General features: G+C 42.5%; 1 protein-coding gene across 2 annotated transcripts in view; it reads left to right on the forward strand.

Moving 5' to 3' along the window:
• Positions 1-3,832, forward strand: part of ZEB1 (zinc finger E-box binding homeobox 1) — a gene marked incomplete at its 5' end in the record, with an annotated part of 120,602 nt that extends 116,770 nt beyond the window's left edge. For both annotated transcript variants that reach the window (XM_084279915.1, XM_084279916.1), the window contains one exon: positions 1,358-3,832. In XM_084279915.1, the coding sequence (XP_084136041.1) occupies positions 1,358-1,914 (557 nt within the window). In that variant the 3' untranslated portion in view covers positions 1,915-3,832. The remainder of the gene's footprint in view (positions 1-1,357) is intronic.
• Positions 3,833-15,351: the final 11,519 nt, after the last annotated feature.

Here is a 15,351-nt window from a genome sequence, read left to right on the forward strand (position 1 = left end):
TTTTGCTTTTTTTTTCAAGTTACTTTCTTATTTCTTCTGTAATATCTTTAACATTTTCCCTATTTTTATTGGCTAGATGCCTACATTCCATTTCTGCATATTAATTTTTTTTATTTAATCTCACATACAGAATTTAAAATATTTTCCTTTTGTCTTTACCACTTGATCAAGTTTCTCAAGTTGTATTTGTGAAGACTGTTTATTTTCATGCCTTTCCTGTCTTGAGACCCTTTTAACTCCTCCACTTACTTTTAATTTACGTGCAGTGCTCAGAATAATAGAGCCAAGTGGGTTGGAAAAGACCTTTAAGATCATGGAATCCAACCATTAACCTAACACTGCCAAGGCCACCACTAACCCACGTCCCGCAGCAGCACATCTACATGTCTTTTCAATACCTCCAGGGGCAGTGACTCCACCACTTCCTGGGCACCCTGTTCCAGTGCTTGCAACACTTTCAGGGAAGAATATTTTCATAATACTCAACACCCAACCTCCCCTGGTGCAACTTGAAGGCGTTCCCTCTCATACTGTTACTTGAGAAGAGAGACTAACACCCCCACCTCACTGCTTGTTTGACCTAAGCTGACATGGAAGTTTTGGTTCTCTGTATAGTGTGACCAAAAAACTACTGTGCTACTGTCTCTGTCATTTATCTCTAGGATAAGACTCTGCAGAGTTGTTTTGTGTGACAACTTTGAGTTTTAAAATTATATTAACATTACTAGGCTCCTGTTACAGGAGACTGTAACAACAAGACAACAAAGTAGAAAGCTAGGAAACGGCAGAAAGAGAACCAAGTGAAACAAAGCATATTTTTCTTGTTAATATAAGTGTGGCCAGCAGATGTTTACATATGGCATTTACCTGTGCCGACCTGAATTTTAGAATTAATTTTCCCTTTATCTATGATAACATGGAAGTAATACATAAAAATCAACATAAAAGCTTAGTTGATGTAAAATTTCCATCAGTATAGATGTCAGTGTGGTTTTCAGTCAAAATAATGTTTGCTGCAAGAAACTGCATTGTTTTGCAAGAAACATCCTTTTCTAATTTACCTGTATTTCCACTTTTTTGTGCTAAAAGTTACATATGAAAATGTTTGTCATTCTGTGTTCAGTTTTCCTAAACCACTTAGAAATTACCCTTGTAATTGTGACATGTACCCTTGCACCCTCACCCTTTGGGTTCAGGTAGGAAACTCAGGCTGATAATGTGTGGGGTAGAACGGCTCGCTAAATAAAAATATTGATTGTTGGTAATAAGCTCACCCACAACATTTTATGATGAAAACAATATGAACTTTTAAAACTTCAGCTACAAGATGTCCAACTGTTTGCACTTTATTTTGTAGGTAAAAGGCCTCATGAGTGTGGAATCTGTAAAAAAGCCTTTAAACACAAACACCATTTGATTGAACACATGCGACTGCACTCTGGGGAAAAACCCTACCAATGTGACAAATGTGGAAAGCGCTTCTCACACTCGGGGTCCTACTCTCAACACATGAATCATCGCTACTCCTACTGCAAGAGGGAGGCAGAAGAGCGTGACAGCACGGAACAGGAGGAGACAGGCCAGGAGGTTCTCAGTAACGAGCATGCTGGTGCCAGGGCATCTCCATCCCAGATCGACTCGGATGAGAGAGAGAGTCTAACCAGGGAAGAAGAGGAAGACAGTGAAAAAGAGGAAGAGGAGGAGGAAGAAAAAGAGATAGAAGGACTTCAGGAAGAAAAAGAATGTAGGAAACTACAAGAAGTAGAGGATGAAGAAGAAGAAGAAGACGACGAAGAAGAAAGGAAAACTGAAGGTAACAAGAATGATGAAGCTGTAAATCAAGCAAGCAATGCAGAACCAGAAGTTATACAGAATAATGGGCAGGTGTCTGAAGAAAAAACAAATAAAGCTTAAATGATAGTTTTTTGTATAAGGAAAAAAAAATTGGTTATGAAGTTCGTTCTATATTATACATGCTTTTCATGGAAACGCAGTAGCCTGCATACTGTGATTTCTGTTCACTACTGTGTAAAAAAATATATATATAAAAAAAAGAAAAAGAAAAAAAAAAGAAATCCAGGTGTGCCTGAACCTCAGACTTAGTAATTTTTCACACAGTTTTCAAAGTTAGGAACAAGTTTATAACATGAAGCAGATTAGAAAAATACAGTGACTCTGGAAGCAAAGATTTAACAGGTGGTAGGAAGCCTGATTTATTGGACAAGCATCTGGCATTGTTTGTTTTATCAGTATTAATTTTCATTCTTTAGTTGATTAATTTTTAAGCTGTACAATTGGGAGAGATTTATATGATTTTTTTTTTTTAAATGGTAAAACATTTCCTAAACCCGCTTCAGTATTTTCTTATGTTTAAAATGTGAGAACTTCTGCACTACAAAATTCCCTCTTGCAGAAACCTGTAATGCAGTTGCAAACAGCGCTTGGCTACCTTTGTAAATTCAACCTGGAAGGTAGCGGTTTATGACATTAGATGTTGTAGTAGAGCATATTATCATTTAAAGTGTATTGTTAGCCTTAAGAAAGCAGATGATAGAAGAACTGAAATTTCTTACTCATGTGATTAAAAATGTAGTTGAAAAGATTGTCGTTGAGTTCTGATTGCAGGGACTAACAGTGTTAATACTGGTAAGGACAGCAAAGTCGTCAAAATCAGTGTTTGTAATTGTGTTTGAGTATGTAGTAACAATATGAAGGATATGATATGAAGCTTTGTATCTCCTTTGGCCTTATGCAAGACCTGTGTGCTGTAAGTGCCATTTATCGGTATTACAAAGGCTCTGAGCAGCCTTTACCCAATGCGTGGCCTACAATAACTAGCATTTGTTGATTTGTATCGAACTTCTAAACTAATCATGGGGAAAAAAACACTCAGCCATCAGAGAGGTAAGAACACTGGTATGTTTCATTATTTAATTATTTGGTGGTATTTTGGGTTAATACCTGACTTGCAGAATTTCTCTACAATAATTACAAGGGAAATTTTCTAATCTGCTTTATTGCTTTATTGGTTTACTTTGATTTCAGACACATACATGACATGTTATCTGGCTCATAAGTATTTTCAAATGTTAGTTATTATGGACCCCATTTATTAACAATGTTAGCTGATTTTTACCTATCAGTATTATTTTATTTCTTTTAGTTTATAGGTCTGTGCAACATTTTGTACTGTATGTCTTCAAACCTGGCAGTATTAATACCCTTCTTACTGACATATGTACCTTTTTAGTTTTAGAAAACTTTTATATTTATGTGTCTTATTTTTATATTTCTTTATTTATTACACAGTGTAGTGTATAATACTGTAGTTTGTATTAATACAATAATATATTTTAGTATGAAAATTTGGAAAGTTGATAAGATTTAAAGTAGAGATGCAATCGGTTCTCTTGCATTGAGATTTGATTTAACAGTGTTATGTTAACATTTATACTTGCCTTGGACTGTAGAACAGAAGAATTAAAATGGGAATGTATTAATTTTACAATTGCAATCAATTCATTTTACCTTTACCCAGTTTTTAATATAAAGCTCTTAAATTTTGAAATTCACTGTGTGACTAATAGCATGATGCTCTGCAGTTTTATTAAGAGATTAGTCTAACCATAAAACTCTCATTTCCTTAGTAAGCCAAATTAGAATAATCTTATAAACAGTGTTGGGAACAATGTTTAACATTTTTGTGCCAATTTGTTCCTGTATTCATGTATGTATGTTACAAATCTGAAACTTCATTTTTAAGTTCCTTGTTACATCATGGTCATTTTCTAGTTTTTTACCAGACTCCCCATCTCACAATAAAATGCGTCAACAAGTCTGACTGACTGTCGTTATTCTGGTCATTTAGAAAATGATTTTAAATTATTTCTGCAAGATGTTATTCAGACACAGATCCTGCTTCAGTTTCAGCTGTATCTGAGGAGCACGTTTGACTGTGCAGGTGAAGGGCTGCTACGTTAGCCCATTGACTGACCTCACAGCTGCGTTCGCAAACCAGACCGTGTGGCTTTGTCATCTATTCTTATTTCCTGGTATCTGATATAGAGCTTAGTGCTCCCTTTCAATACTAGTGCTTTTCAAAGAAAAAGTCTATAACCATTCTCTCAATTTAGCAGTAAGCTAGTGGAAATGTTGAAGTATTTATTGCTGCTGAACTTGCCAAAGATGCGGCGCCAACGTTACAGGTATTTGTAATATCAGTAATGTAAGTATGGAGGCTTAAGAGTTGTGTTACATGGGCATGTTTAGAATGTTTTGTGGCTGAAGCAAAGTTTAGAGACTGCTCTTTACATAAAGTTCTGTTCTTTAACAATCCCTAAAGGGGCATTACAGTTGTTAATTTTTGGTCTTTTAAACCAGTGTCCTCTAAATTCCTTTATATTCACATATCTCAGTTTTGAGTAATTCTCAATCTCAGCAGTAATACATACAAAAGATTTATCCCATATATTCAGTGTTTCATTTTGTCTGTACTTTGCTGTATACCAAATATTGCCCTTTTAAGTGGAGTAAGCTCCTCACTTGGTAATATCATTGAGGTAAACATTAGGATGCTGCTTTGAAAACAATAACTGTTTATATTGCATCAGTGATGTTGCCTTCTAACTATTACTGTAACAGAATCGACCAGGTAGGTCAGGATTTCCCATAGGTAAAACTGTCTCTCTGCTGTTCTAGGTAATGAAAAACACCTTTTTGAAACTATTTTAAGATTTTTCACATTTTTTGAATTCCAGGAGCATCTTTCTTGTCTACAGCAATAAAACCAGTAAGACCTTTGTTGAAAAGGGTATGGAACTAATATTTTGCTGTCTTTAGTAATACAACCAAGAATTTTAATAAATCCAAGGTTACACACGTAAGTGACGGCTGCATGTGAAAGGCCAGTACCTTTCATTTCCCAAACCTTAAATGAAGCAAGAGAAAACTATGCTGGGATAGAGCATCAAGTCCTAGCAATTATGATGCAGGAAATGTCTCGGGTTTGGAGGAGAAAATTTATATTCATTACTTAAACTAGGAAACAATTATTAACATTTTTATCTTCAGAATGGATTGGTGTATTGAATTTTGCATCTGTGAAGCCCAGAGATGCCTCTGATGTTTGTGACCTTATAACATCATTTATTACCCATTTGAAAAACACAAAACCTGTGATGCATCTTCATTTAGCAGAGCAACCTCAGCTGGAACAGAGAGGTGCTTAGGAAACACAGACTTTATGCCCAGCCCCACCAGTGGAGTGCCTGCAGTGCAGAGCCCGGGCAGCTGTGAAGGAGTCCATCCCTCAAGGTACTGGCAGCAGCCTGGCTGCAGCTGCAGGGACCTTCTCTGTAACTTAATGGCAGGGCAGTTTCAAGGAGAGCAAGTTTTTCACATGGAAAAGAGTGAAAGGAAAAGTGTAGAAGCTTTTGCATGCTGAACTTGAAGTAAAAGTTGGAAAAGACAGCAAAACCAGAATGTAGAGTTATTAAAACTTCACTGTCCTGTGAGGTGGTCATTGGTCAGAAGATGAAAAGCATGTCAGCTGCCATGTGTGCCCAGGCTGTTGTCCATGCTGGCTTCTCCCTCATGCTCACCACGTGTGACTTAGCCAAGCAACAGTGACAGTCACAAGTCCAGGCTGACAAAAAGTGTCCTTCAAATGTGGCACAGGACAGGGTGCTCACCTGAGCCCAGCACCACACACAGTCACAGAATGTTAAGGGTCAGAAGGGACCTCTGGAGATCATCTAGTGCAACCCTTGTAGGACTCCAGAACGTAATTAATTGCCATTATCTTTCAAAATCAGTTCCAGTTGCAAAACTGTGACACTAGTATGTCATCTTTTATCAAGTATTAGAGAATAGGAAAAATACTACAAAACAGGAACAGTATTACAGAAGTAGTACATGTTAAGCTTCATGCCTTGTGGTGGGGAACACCCTTCTGAGGTCCTGAACAGAAAGAGGCACTTAAAGTGGTAGAGAAAACTAGACGACATAGTGAAGTTACAGCTTTCCCCTCTCTCAGGAGTAGTGGTGTGGCATCCCTGTGGTGTGTCTGGTGACACTCTCAAATTCTCCAGAGCCCCATCGCTATCTGCTTGCAGGGTTTCTGGATCAGCCTCTCCACATATGTAACTGGTGAGTCAGCAATGCTCAGCAATGCGGTGTGCATGAGCTTGAAAGTTTGGGGATTTTAATTGTATTGAATTCCAGATCATCAGGTTAATTAATGGACACTAAAAAAAGAAATTGGGAAGTTTTGTTGGTTTGGCTAATCTCAGTGCCCTTCAATAGCTATTTTACCTTTTAGTAGAAGAATTCATCATGGCATATCAACCCAGAATGCACTATAGTTACCTTAAAAGGCGCTATTCTTCAGAGAGAGAGGAGCAATAATAGCTTAAGCTGGCAGCAGACATTGTCTTCACACTCTTAAGTAAAATTATTCTAATGCAGTTATTGCCGGTAAGCCCAGAGTCAGTGTCTGTACAAGCAGCCCTTGGCCGATGTGCGTGCCCAGGATGATGGTGGCCACGAGCCTGAGCAGTGATTTTCAATCAAAGCTATTACCAGAGAGAAAATACAGCACTGCTGAGAGCGTGGGGTGGAGATTGTGTTGTAGGTTTTCAATTCACGTCCTGGTAAATAAACACAAAAGTTTTTTATCCTCTTCCTTGGCAGAATAGCTTGTTTAATTGTCACTAGAGAATAGTCTCTGCATTTCATAATGGAAATCCAGTATTATAGTATACTTTGAGTCTGCACTTTATCATTTATTGTGCATGTTTTCCTTGGGCAGTTGTTCTAATGATATTTGCACAGCCTAATTTTCACAAAAAAATTAGTACAAAAGGGTTATGATGATCAAATTAACTCTTCAAACTGATCAAATATTCACAGCTTTTGTTTTATCCCTCTGCTCTTTCATGACTTCTGGTCACTAATCTGTCACACAGTCTTCTTAATTGTGTGTGTTATGCCTATCATACACATGGCTACATATGTTGTCTCTAGGGGAAGTTATATTTCATTGCTTCACATGAAAAAATAAATCTCCTTTTAAACTGTTGTTAGAAATTAAATTAATATTTGGGATTAAATATGAAATGTGCTGGTGTCAGGAGCACTTTTACAGCAAAGTTTGTCCTAGTAGCACACCAAATGTGAAAGGCAGTATTAATCTACAACCAGGTAACGTTCCCCACGGCTGCACCTCTACACTAGTAGATCCTCAAAAAGACCTTTAAAAATGACAAGAACAACGGGAAGTCATCTTTAAAATAAATATACTGAGAATTCTGTTCTGGTCTTTGTTCTTTTGGTGAGTCTCGAGTTCTTTGACTCTGCGTTTAGATGTTAAACCTTTCTGTGTTGGGGACTGCCCTTGGGTAGTCTGCCCTCATCTTCATGTAGACTGGGGTTTGTGTAATAATCACGAGATTTGCATGGCGTGTTAATTCGGGAATTAAGGGGATAAATTGGTTAAACCCTGAAGAACCTGAAATACACCTACACTATCTTGTATCATTCTTCATCGGTTTCTGTTCCTCTTTTACCTGGGAAGCTGCTCACTGTTACATACCCTGGGGCCCAAAGGCAGACTGCGGATCTGACAGCACTTTGTATGACTGGGTCCTGTTTCCACCCCTTGCTGTTCAGGAGCTCTCTCTTTAGGCCAAATCCTGTGTGACTGTTGATGAGCATCACTGGAGCCATTGAATTCTGTGAAGCTTCCTAAGTGTTTAATGACAGGTAAGCTACTGCAAAGGCACAGAGGGAGCGTTTTGCTGGTTTCAGCGTGCAAGAACAAAATCAGTTGGGCCAAGTTTTTACTTATATAGTTTCATTAGAAAATAACACAAAGCTCTGAAAATAACCAGGGCTCCCAACAGATTTACATGGTCATGTCACTGCACACAAAAAGAGCACCTGGAGGGTTTTTTCTCCTCTCTCAAACAGATCAACCCAATAATGGGAAAACACATGCACTGCAGTCCTCCATTTCTTTTGCTGAGGTGGAAGGTAATGCTGCAGACCAGCTGAACAGCTATCTGACTAGTACATGCCTCATTTTGAGTCCCTGTGAGCAGTGTCGGAGTGAGGGGGAGGAGGTTTAACCTATCTCATGGTTGGAGCTGGCCACACAGCCAGCAGCACCTTTCCACAAGCTGCTGCTACCAGCGAGGGAGCGTTTGAAGTGGTTGTGGTTACAGCCTGACCAGGTCAAATGATCTCAGCTGTTGTTGTGGAGATAACAGGGACTTCAATCAAGACAAGCTGAGTAAGTTGACCTCGAGCCAGCTTTTTTTCCCCATTTAGACAGCTCCTAAGAATTCCTCTGGCAGGAGCCAGCAGCCATGTTTGGAGGAGCTGCCAGCCTGCATCGCCCATGGCAGAACAGCCACCCCTCTATAAATTATAAATTCTTGAGAGTAGCAATTTATGTTCCCCAAAATATGGCATTGTCTTTAGAAATTTTTAATTTATCTCTTTAATCAGGGTTCTTCACACTGGTATTTTGGTCTCCAAGACAATCTGTTGTGTCAAGTGCTCTTAAAAAGTCCTGAAGCTCAGTGAGAGGCCTTTTGTAGACCAAGGAACAAGGAATTCTAGCGTTTGCACTTGTGATGAGTGTTCTCACAGTTTCTGTAGCTCTCCCAACCCTGATTAAGAAGGCCGGTTTTCCTGGCTTAGGAAAATAAAAATACTAATTGATGAATGGTAATACAGTTGCATGGGGTTGTTCTGGCAGAGTTGAACTGGGGGTCTCTACCATGACCAAGCCATCTGCCTTTTACTTTAACATGCAGTTTGTTCTGAAGGAATATGGCAAATGGAGCATTTCTGTGATTTTTCACCCTTGAGCAGCTGTACTGCCTGACAAGCTTATCCTATTACACCGCAGTCAAGAGGCCTGTTCTTCAGCTTAAGCAGCAAAGACTTAGAATTTGTATACAATAAAAGCATCTTATTCAGGGCCAGCAGATGCCACAAAACAGCTGGGGAGACATTTGGCTGGGTGGTCGGTTGCCACTCGCAATTTTCTTCCAGGGCTGTTTCCAGAAGCTGTAACCTTTGTGCCCCGTTGCTCCCTGCACACATGGGCGCAGGGGTTGCTGCTACAAGTGGAGTGGTGAGTGTGCTGTCAGGCAGGGATAATTCAAGTCCTACCAGTGACTCTTATGAAGGGGAAAGAATGAAAGCTTTGCCGGCTGTCTATGGCTCTGCTGACCCAGTACATCATCTTGCTCCTTACAGGAATCTTTTTGTGCAGGCCACGCATCAGGGACATGCTGTCCGGGTCCCAGTGGCTCCCCAGGGGGGGCTCCAGCTGCAGCCCCTGGGGTAGAGGAGTGGAGGGGAAAACCCACCCCAGTGCCACAGATTGTTCCATGTGCGAATAATCTTTACAGAAATGGCTCAACTCGTGACTACTTATGTAAATAAACCTATTGTAGCATCCCCTTTTGCTCCTTTGCAGTTAATTCTTTTCCGATTTTTAGTGTTAAGGAGAACAAAAGCTCAGTTCCTGCTTTCCTGTCCTTCATCAAAGCGCCTCATCTAGTTCCTGACCGCGGCCCCGCCGTCCCTGTTTAAGATCTGCAGTGCTCCATTGCTCCCTCTCTGATGATGGACACATGTTTGGTTCAGTGAAATCCAAACCTGTTCAGCTTGCTGTATCTAAAACTAAATTAAAATATCTGGAGAATATGATGTCACAAAAAGAAGGCAGCTATTTCATGACCAGAACTATGTATAGACCAAAGAATATTTCTTCTCCTCATTTTTTAAACTGCCTGTTGAAAGCACTGTTCCAGTGCATCCTCTGCTCCTCCTGCTACCCAGTCACTACCCATCTGCTCTCAGTTTTGCCCTGTAGGCCCAATCCTCCCAAACATCAGTGCACCTCTTCTGACTGCTGTAGGCAAACAGGATTCTCCTGCTGGTGTGGCCATGCTCCAGTGGACTCCTCTGCTGCTGGAAAAGCAGGCACCTGAAAACACCAAACTGGGAGGCAGTGTGCCTTCACTGTCAGAGCAGAACCGCCCTGTGTGCTCAACCCAAGCACTGCACCCAGTCCACCATAGCTGACTCATATGCTTCCTTCTAAACACAGATTTTGAACTCCTGTGGGGTATCTCATGTTTAACACCTTCATATTTCACAAATGAACTTTTCCATAATTCTACTCAATGAGCTGCCTTCTGTAGCTTCTGAAGTGCAATTTGCCCACCCTTCTACTGAGGTGTTTAGACGTGTGGTGTCAAATGATGTGGACTCACTGAGTGCAGGCAGGGCTGAGCTCTCCTTGTGGAATGAAGAGCCTTTGCTCCCCCCCAAAAAAGTGAGTGTTGCCATCAGTGACCTATGGCACATGGAGATATTCTGCTGAATGACCAGCAGTGCTAGGGGGTAGAAGAATGCTGCTGTATAATCTCTGGGGTGCTCTGAATTTGGGACAATGATGCATTTCTCAGTCAAAAATGGCAACAATAAATTAAATATCCTTGCAAAATACAATTCCCTTGCTATAAATACCTTCTAACCTCCTGACGGTTTTGGTCCTGGTCTCCTAGTCAATGGGTTTGTGAGCCTGTGCTGCATGTTCTCTTCTCTCATCTTGCAATGCATTTTAACCTGATGACTGTTCCTGGCCAACTTCGACAGAAAAGGTGATGTGTCAAAGATGTGAAGTCCCTGCATGAATTGTGAAACTTGGCTGCCTAGGGCAGAGGACCAGACTAATGTCCTTGGTAGGTATTTATTGGTAGGTATGTTGTTCAACTCCTCACAGTGCACTTCTGAACTACTCCCAGCATGTACCACTGCTTGTCCAGCCAAGAGTAGAGTAGGTGATAGAGGGTTTCCTTAGTTTAGTTGCTCTCCTATTAATGCTGCTGTTTAAGAGGACAAAAGAGAAAAGAAAAAATACAGAAGAGCTCTCAGGGATTTCTAATTAGTAGCTGACTATTGCATTCCCTCTAAAAAGGATACTTGCACTATTAGTATTATCATCATCATCGTTGTGTTGATGAGAACTTCCTTCTCCAAGTGACAGAGGAGCCAACAAGGAGACATGCTGTGCTGGACCTTGTTCTCACCAACAAGGAGGGGAATGTGAATCTCAGGGCAGGTTTTGAGCGAAGAACCACCTTCTGTTCTGGGTGACCTAAAACTGCCCCCCGCCCCCCCCCCCCCCCCCCCCACTCCCATGCCTGTGCTCTGCATGCTGCTGCTTTTGGGTTGGATAACAATACCTGGGTTACAGGTATTCTACTCCTCAGGTTTGCTTTATCCATCACAGCATTTCTGAATGTGCTGGTGGGTGCCAGTCAAGCCAGGAACGAGGTACCAAGCGGGTACCCCTGAGAGCAGGATGAGTGTGGGCTGCTGGCGCTGTGGCACCTCCTCAGCAAAGGCACAGGGTTGCCTAAGTCCAGGCTGCTGAGTTATTGTCAGAGCAGGAAAATGTCCTTTGCCCTGTTGCATTAATATCTCTTCTTCACTTCCAGGCTGTTACAAGAGCAGAGGCCACAATTAGCTCTCTAAGTCATTTAGCATATTCACAGTTAAAATGGCTTGGGTTTTTTTTCCTCTTTTACAAACGAGCCACTGGCAGCAGGATGTCATCACACTGAGACTGCAGGCTAGACATAAGAAAGGACTTGAGGGCCTGACCCCGGAATGAGGTCCAGGGATCTCTGCTAGGAAGGTACACAGTGCAAAGGGAAAATTGGGTGCACCCAAATGTGACATAAATGAGGTGGCACCTCCTTGGCTCAGGGATGCACTCACATCCTTCTGTCCACACACAGTCCAAACACAGGTTTCTCCCTGAGACTCTGCATTTTTCTAGACCCTGTGCTGGGCAGGGCTCGTTGCCATGTCCCAGAGGTAATATTATTCATCCCAGGAGGAGGAGGAACCCAACATGCCATTTAACCCACCCATTTCTGTCTCACCAGTGACTGAAAACTGTGACGGCAGCTATTCTAGAGCAGGGCTGGGGCACTTCCTTTCCTTTGGCTGAGACACGTTTCCTCTTTAGAGGACTTGGGTGAAGGGAGAGGATGGGAAAAGGAGACAAGAACCATGTAAACAAGCACGGGCACCAGAGGGAATCTGTCTCTGATCCCATGGGAAAAGCAGTCCCTGGTGGAGTTGATGTCCCTGTGCTGATTGCAGTGTCCCAGGAACTGGTCTGTGCATGTTCAGTCACTGTGCTGGAGTAGGAGACAAGCAAAGCAGCCTCACTGGGTGCTCTCACTACAAGCTGCTGCATAAGGGACAGGTACCTCCTTTGCCCAAGCTTTGGAGGAAAATACCATCCATGCCTGTGTTTCACAAGGAGCAGAAATCATCAGTGTGCATGAGCCAGGCTCTGGGCACAGCCAGCAAGGCAGGTTCCTCAGGAGATTTTGGGAATCCATGAAACTAGGTGTCCTTCACTTCTCCTTGGGCAGGAAAGATGTGCTGACCCACTGGCACTGGGGTGGCCCTGGGCAGCAGGGACCTCTGGGTGCCTGCCAGAGAGGCCAAGGGCTATTACAGGCACCTATATTAGGTCTAGCTTTTGCTGCCTACATCGTGTGAGCGGATGCGTAAACCAGCTCCATCAGCTGTGACAGCAGAAAAGAAATGCATCACTGTCCATCGCCTCACTGGTTTTCAACCCGTCTCTATATAACATCTCTCCAGGAAAGGGGATGGCCCTGCAGTGTTTTCAGACCTGGCCCCACAGAAGTGTATTTACAGCTATCCAGATGATAGTCAGAAAAGTTCCCAAAAAATTCCCAGAGTTCAGCCTTGTTCCCCCCGCCCCTGGGTAAGCAGTGTGCTGCCCTACTGAATAAAAACCCCAGCGTATTCTTTGGGTGGATCCAAGTGAGTCTTGCCAGGTGCCCCCATCCTACCCTCATGCAGGAACAATTGGAGCTGGAGGCAGAAATCCCAGATCACAGACATCATATTCAAGGTTGAAAATAATTGAAACCTCTCTATGCCTCCCCTCCAGTTTCCCTATCTTGAGACGAAAGATAAGCATAGCATAAATAATTATCCACAGGCATGCTGCAGGATCTAATTTCAGTAATGCCTGGTCAGTGAAGCATGGGAGCTCTAGGAGAGCAAAGCTGTAGCTGTGAGGAGAGGGTTGGAGCATTTCCTGGGGTACAGAGGTCGCCTGGCATTCAGTCACCAGATGCCCTGTGCCATATGGGCTGTCCTGTACTTACTGCTCAGGTCTGCTGAGGTTGGGTCTCTCCTGTCTCTTGGAACAGTACTGAGCTGGAGACTATCCAGACAGAAAAGGAGTATGGCAAACCCTGCTAAAAGTGCACGAGAAGCAGGGACAGGCCAACCAGGCTGGAGAGGTGAGAGTTGGACCAAGGCTAGAGCTCCCAGGGGCTTGAGGATGGGGTGTCTTTGCTTTGATTTCCACTGTGGTGGCTGCCCATGTTGGTCCCCCATGCAGAATAGGAAGAGTAGATATATGGTTTTGATTTATGTTTATTAACACAATTAGCTCAATGTTTATTTAGACAGGTAAAAATCTTACTTCCATTTCAAATGTTATGGAACAAAACATTATGAAGAATGACTTCAATATGTACCTCACATATTTATTACTGTGGCCAGGCAAGAAGGGCTCATGTACAAGCAGACTGCAGCTATGAATTGCTTTTGTTCTTCATAACCAACCTTCTCATAGATGCGAAGAGCTAAGGAGAAACATTATAGGCAGACAAAACTGGAGGCCATCATACTTCAGGCTTTATTTAAGCCTGTTGTGCAATAACACCTCCCAGCAAAACCACCAGCCATAAAGCAGCAGAATTATTTACATTTGTTTCTCAGAAGAAAAGCTTCCCTGGTGTTTCCCAGCAAGGCACTGCTGGACAACTTGCTCTGGAGACAGGAAACTGCCTCTGACTGTGATGGAGGGTGCTCACAACTGTTGGGGCAAAAGGACATCAGACTTTGTACAGCTCTTTCCTCAGCTGACTCAGGAAGGACTCTCACTCCTTACAGCCCTTTACTTTTTGGTGCTGGCAGCTGCAATTCCAAGCTGCAGAGACCTGTGCTGCTGGTAGCAACAGGCTCAGTAGAAGAGCTGCCACTGAAACCTCTGCACAGTGGCAGGCAGGCCACAGGATTATCTCAGTGCTGAGGATGGACACCATCCCTGACCTCCAGTGGGTGGTGGCCCATTCATCCAGTGCCATTTCCCTGACCTTGATTTCACGAGAGCACCAAAATGCAGCAATACTGGGGGTATTTTAGCATGAAAACTACAGAGAGAGACCCAAATGAGAATCTTGCACAAGAAATGGAGACACATGGTAGCTGAAAATCTGGAAGTTGCCCACATTGCCTTAGAGATTGCTGCCAGCAGCCTACATCTGTGCACCATATGAGCAAGTGAGAAAGTGTCTTTGAGAAGGGTGTAATGTTGGTCCTGTGTCAATACTGGATCTAGTCCAAGGTACTAAGGCATCTGCTCTATATTTCAGTATTTTATTTCTTACACTTGTGAGGATATTCAAGTAGGTGAGCACCTACGCCTAAAAGACTGCATTTGAAAGGAGAGCTAAGATGTGGTCACCATCAGTAAAATCACTCACTGTGCCAGGAGGTACTTTGGATTCTCCTCCTGGTATCAAGTCAGCGTTAGACTCAAATGATTGCCCCATGCAGGTCTATAAAGCTTCTAAAATAGCTGTGCAGAGAGCAGCTCTGCAATGGCTATTGCTGGATGGTTAAGTGCCAGTGCAGGTGAATTAAATTATTATTGGCTCCAAGTGTGACTCCCATATGCTGCTAATTCATTACCTGCGGCTGAATTGCCAGCAGAGTGGTGCAAAGCTCTTCCCCATCACCAAAAAAGAAGTGGATCCCTAGCAGAAAGGTCATCCTAGATGTGGGGCAAATACATGCAAAAAGTGGGGCTTGGAAAGCAGCAGTTTAATCCATGTCTTATACATTCACCCCAAATGAAAGCAGAAAATATGGACTTTTATTGTATGTGACATGGGAGGGGATGAATCTCACCCACAGGTTTTTTTGTCCTTTTCTCATCTACAGCCTCTCACTGACCCAACGAGGGGAGTTTTCTTCCCTTACTTTTACAAGATAATTTGCTATAGTGTGGGAGGGGTGAGATGCTTTTTTGTGTCAGGGTGTTCTCCTTAGCAGCACCATCAGAAGGCAATTATGATGCTGGCTATGCTCTCTCCTTCCCTCAAGAGTTAACAAATTCCATCCTCCTATTGTTTCAGAGCTGGGCTTTCCCCAGACCTTCAGTGGGGCAGGGTCCTCCCCACTCTGCAAAGGGTTTGCTTC

The sequence above is a fragment of the Gallinula chloropus genome (assembly GCF_964237585.1).
Source record: "Gallinula chloropus genome assembly, chromosome: 2".
Taxonomy (NCBI): domain Eukaryota; kingdom Metazoa; phylum Chordata; class Aves; order Gruiformes; family Rallidae; genus Gallinula; species Gallinula chloropus.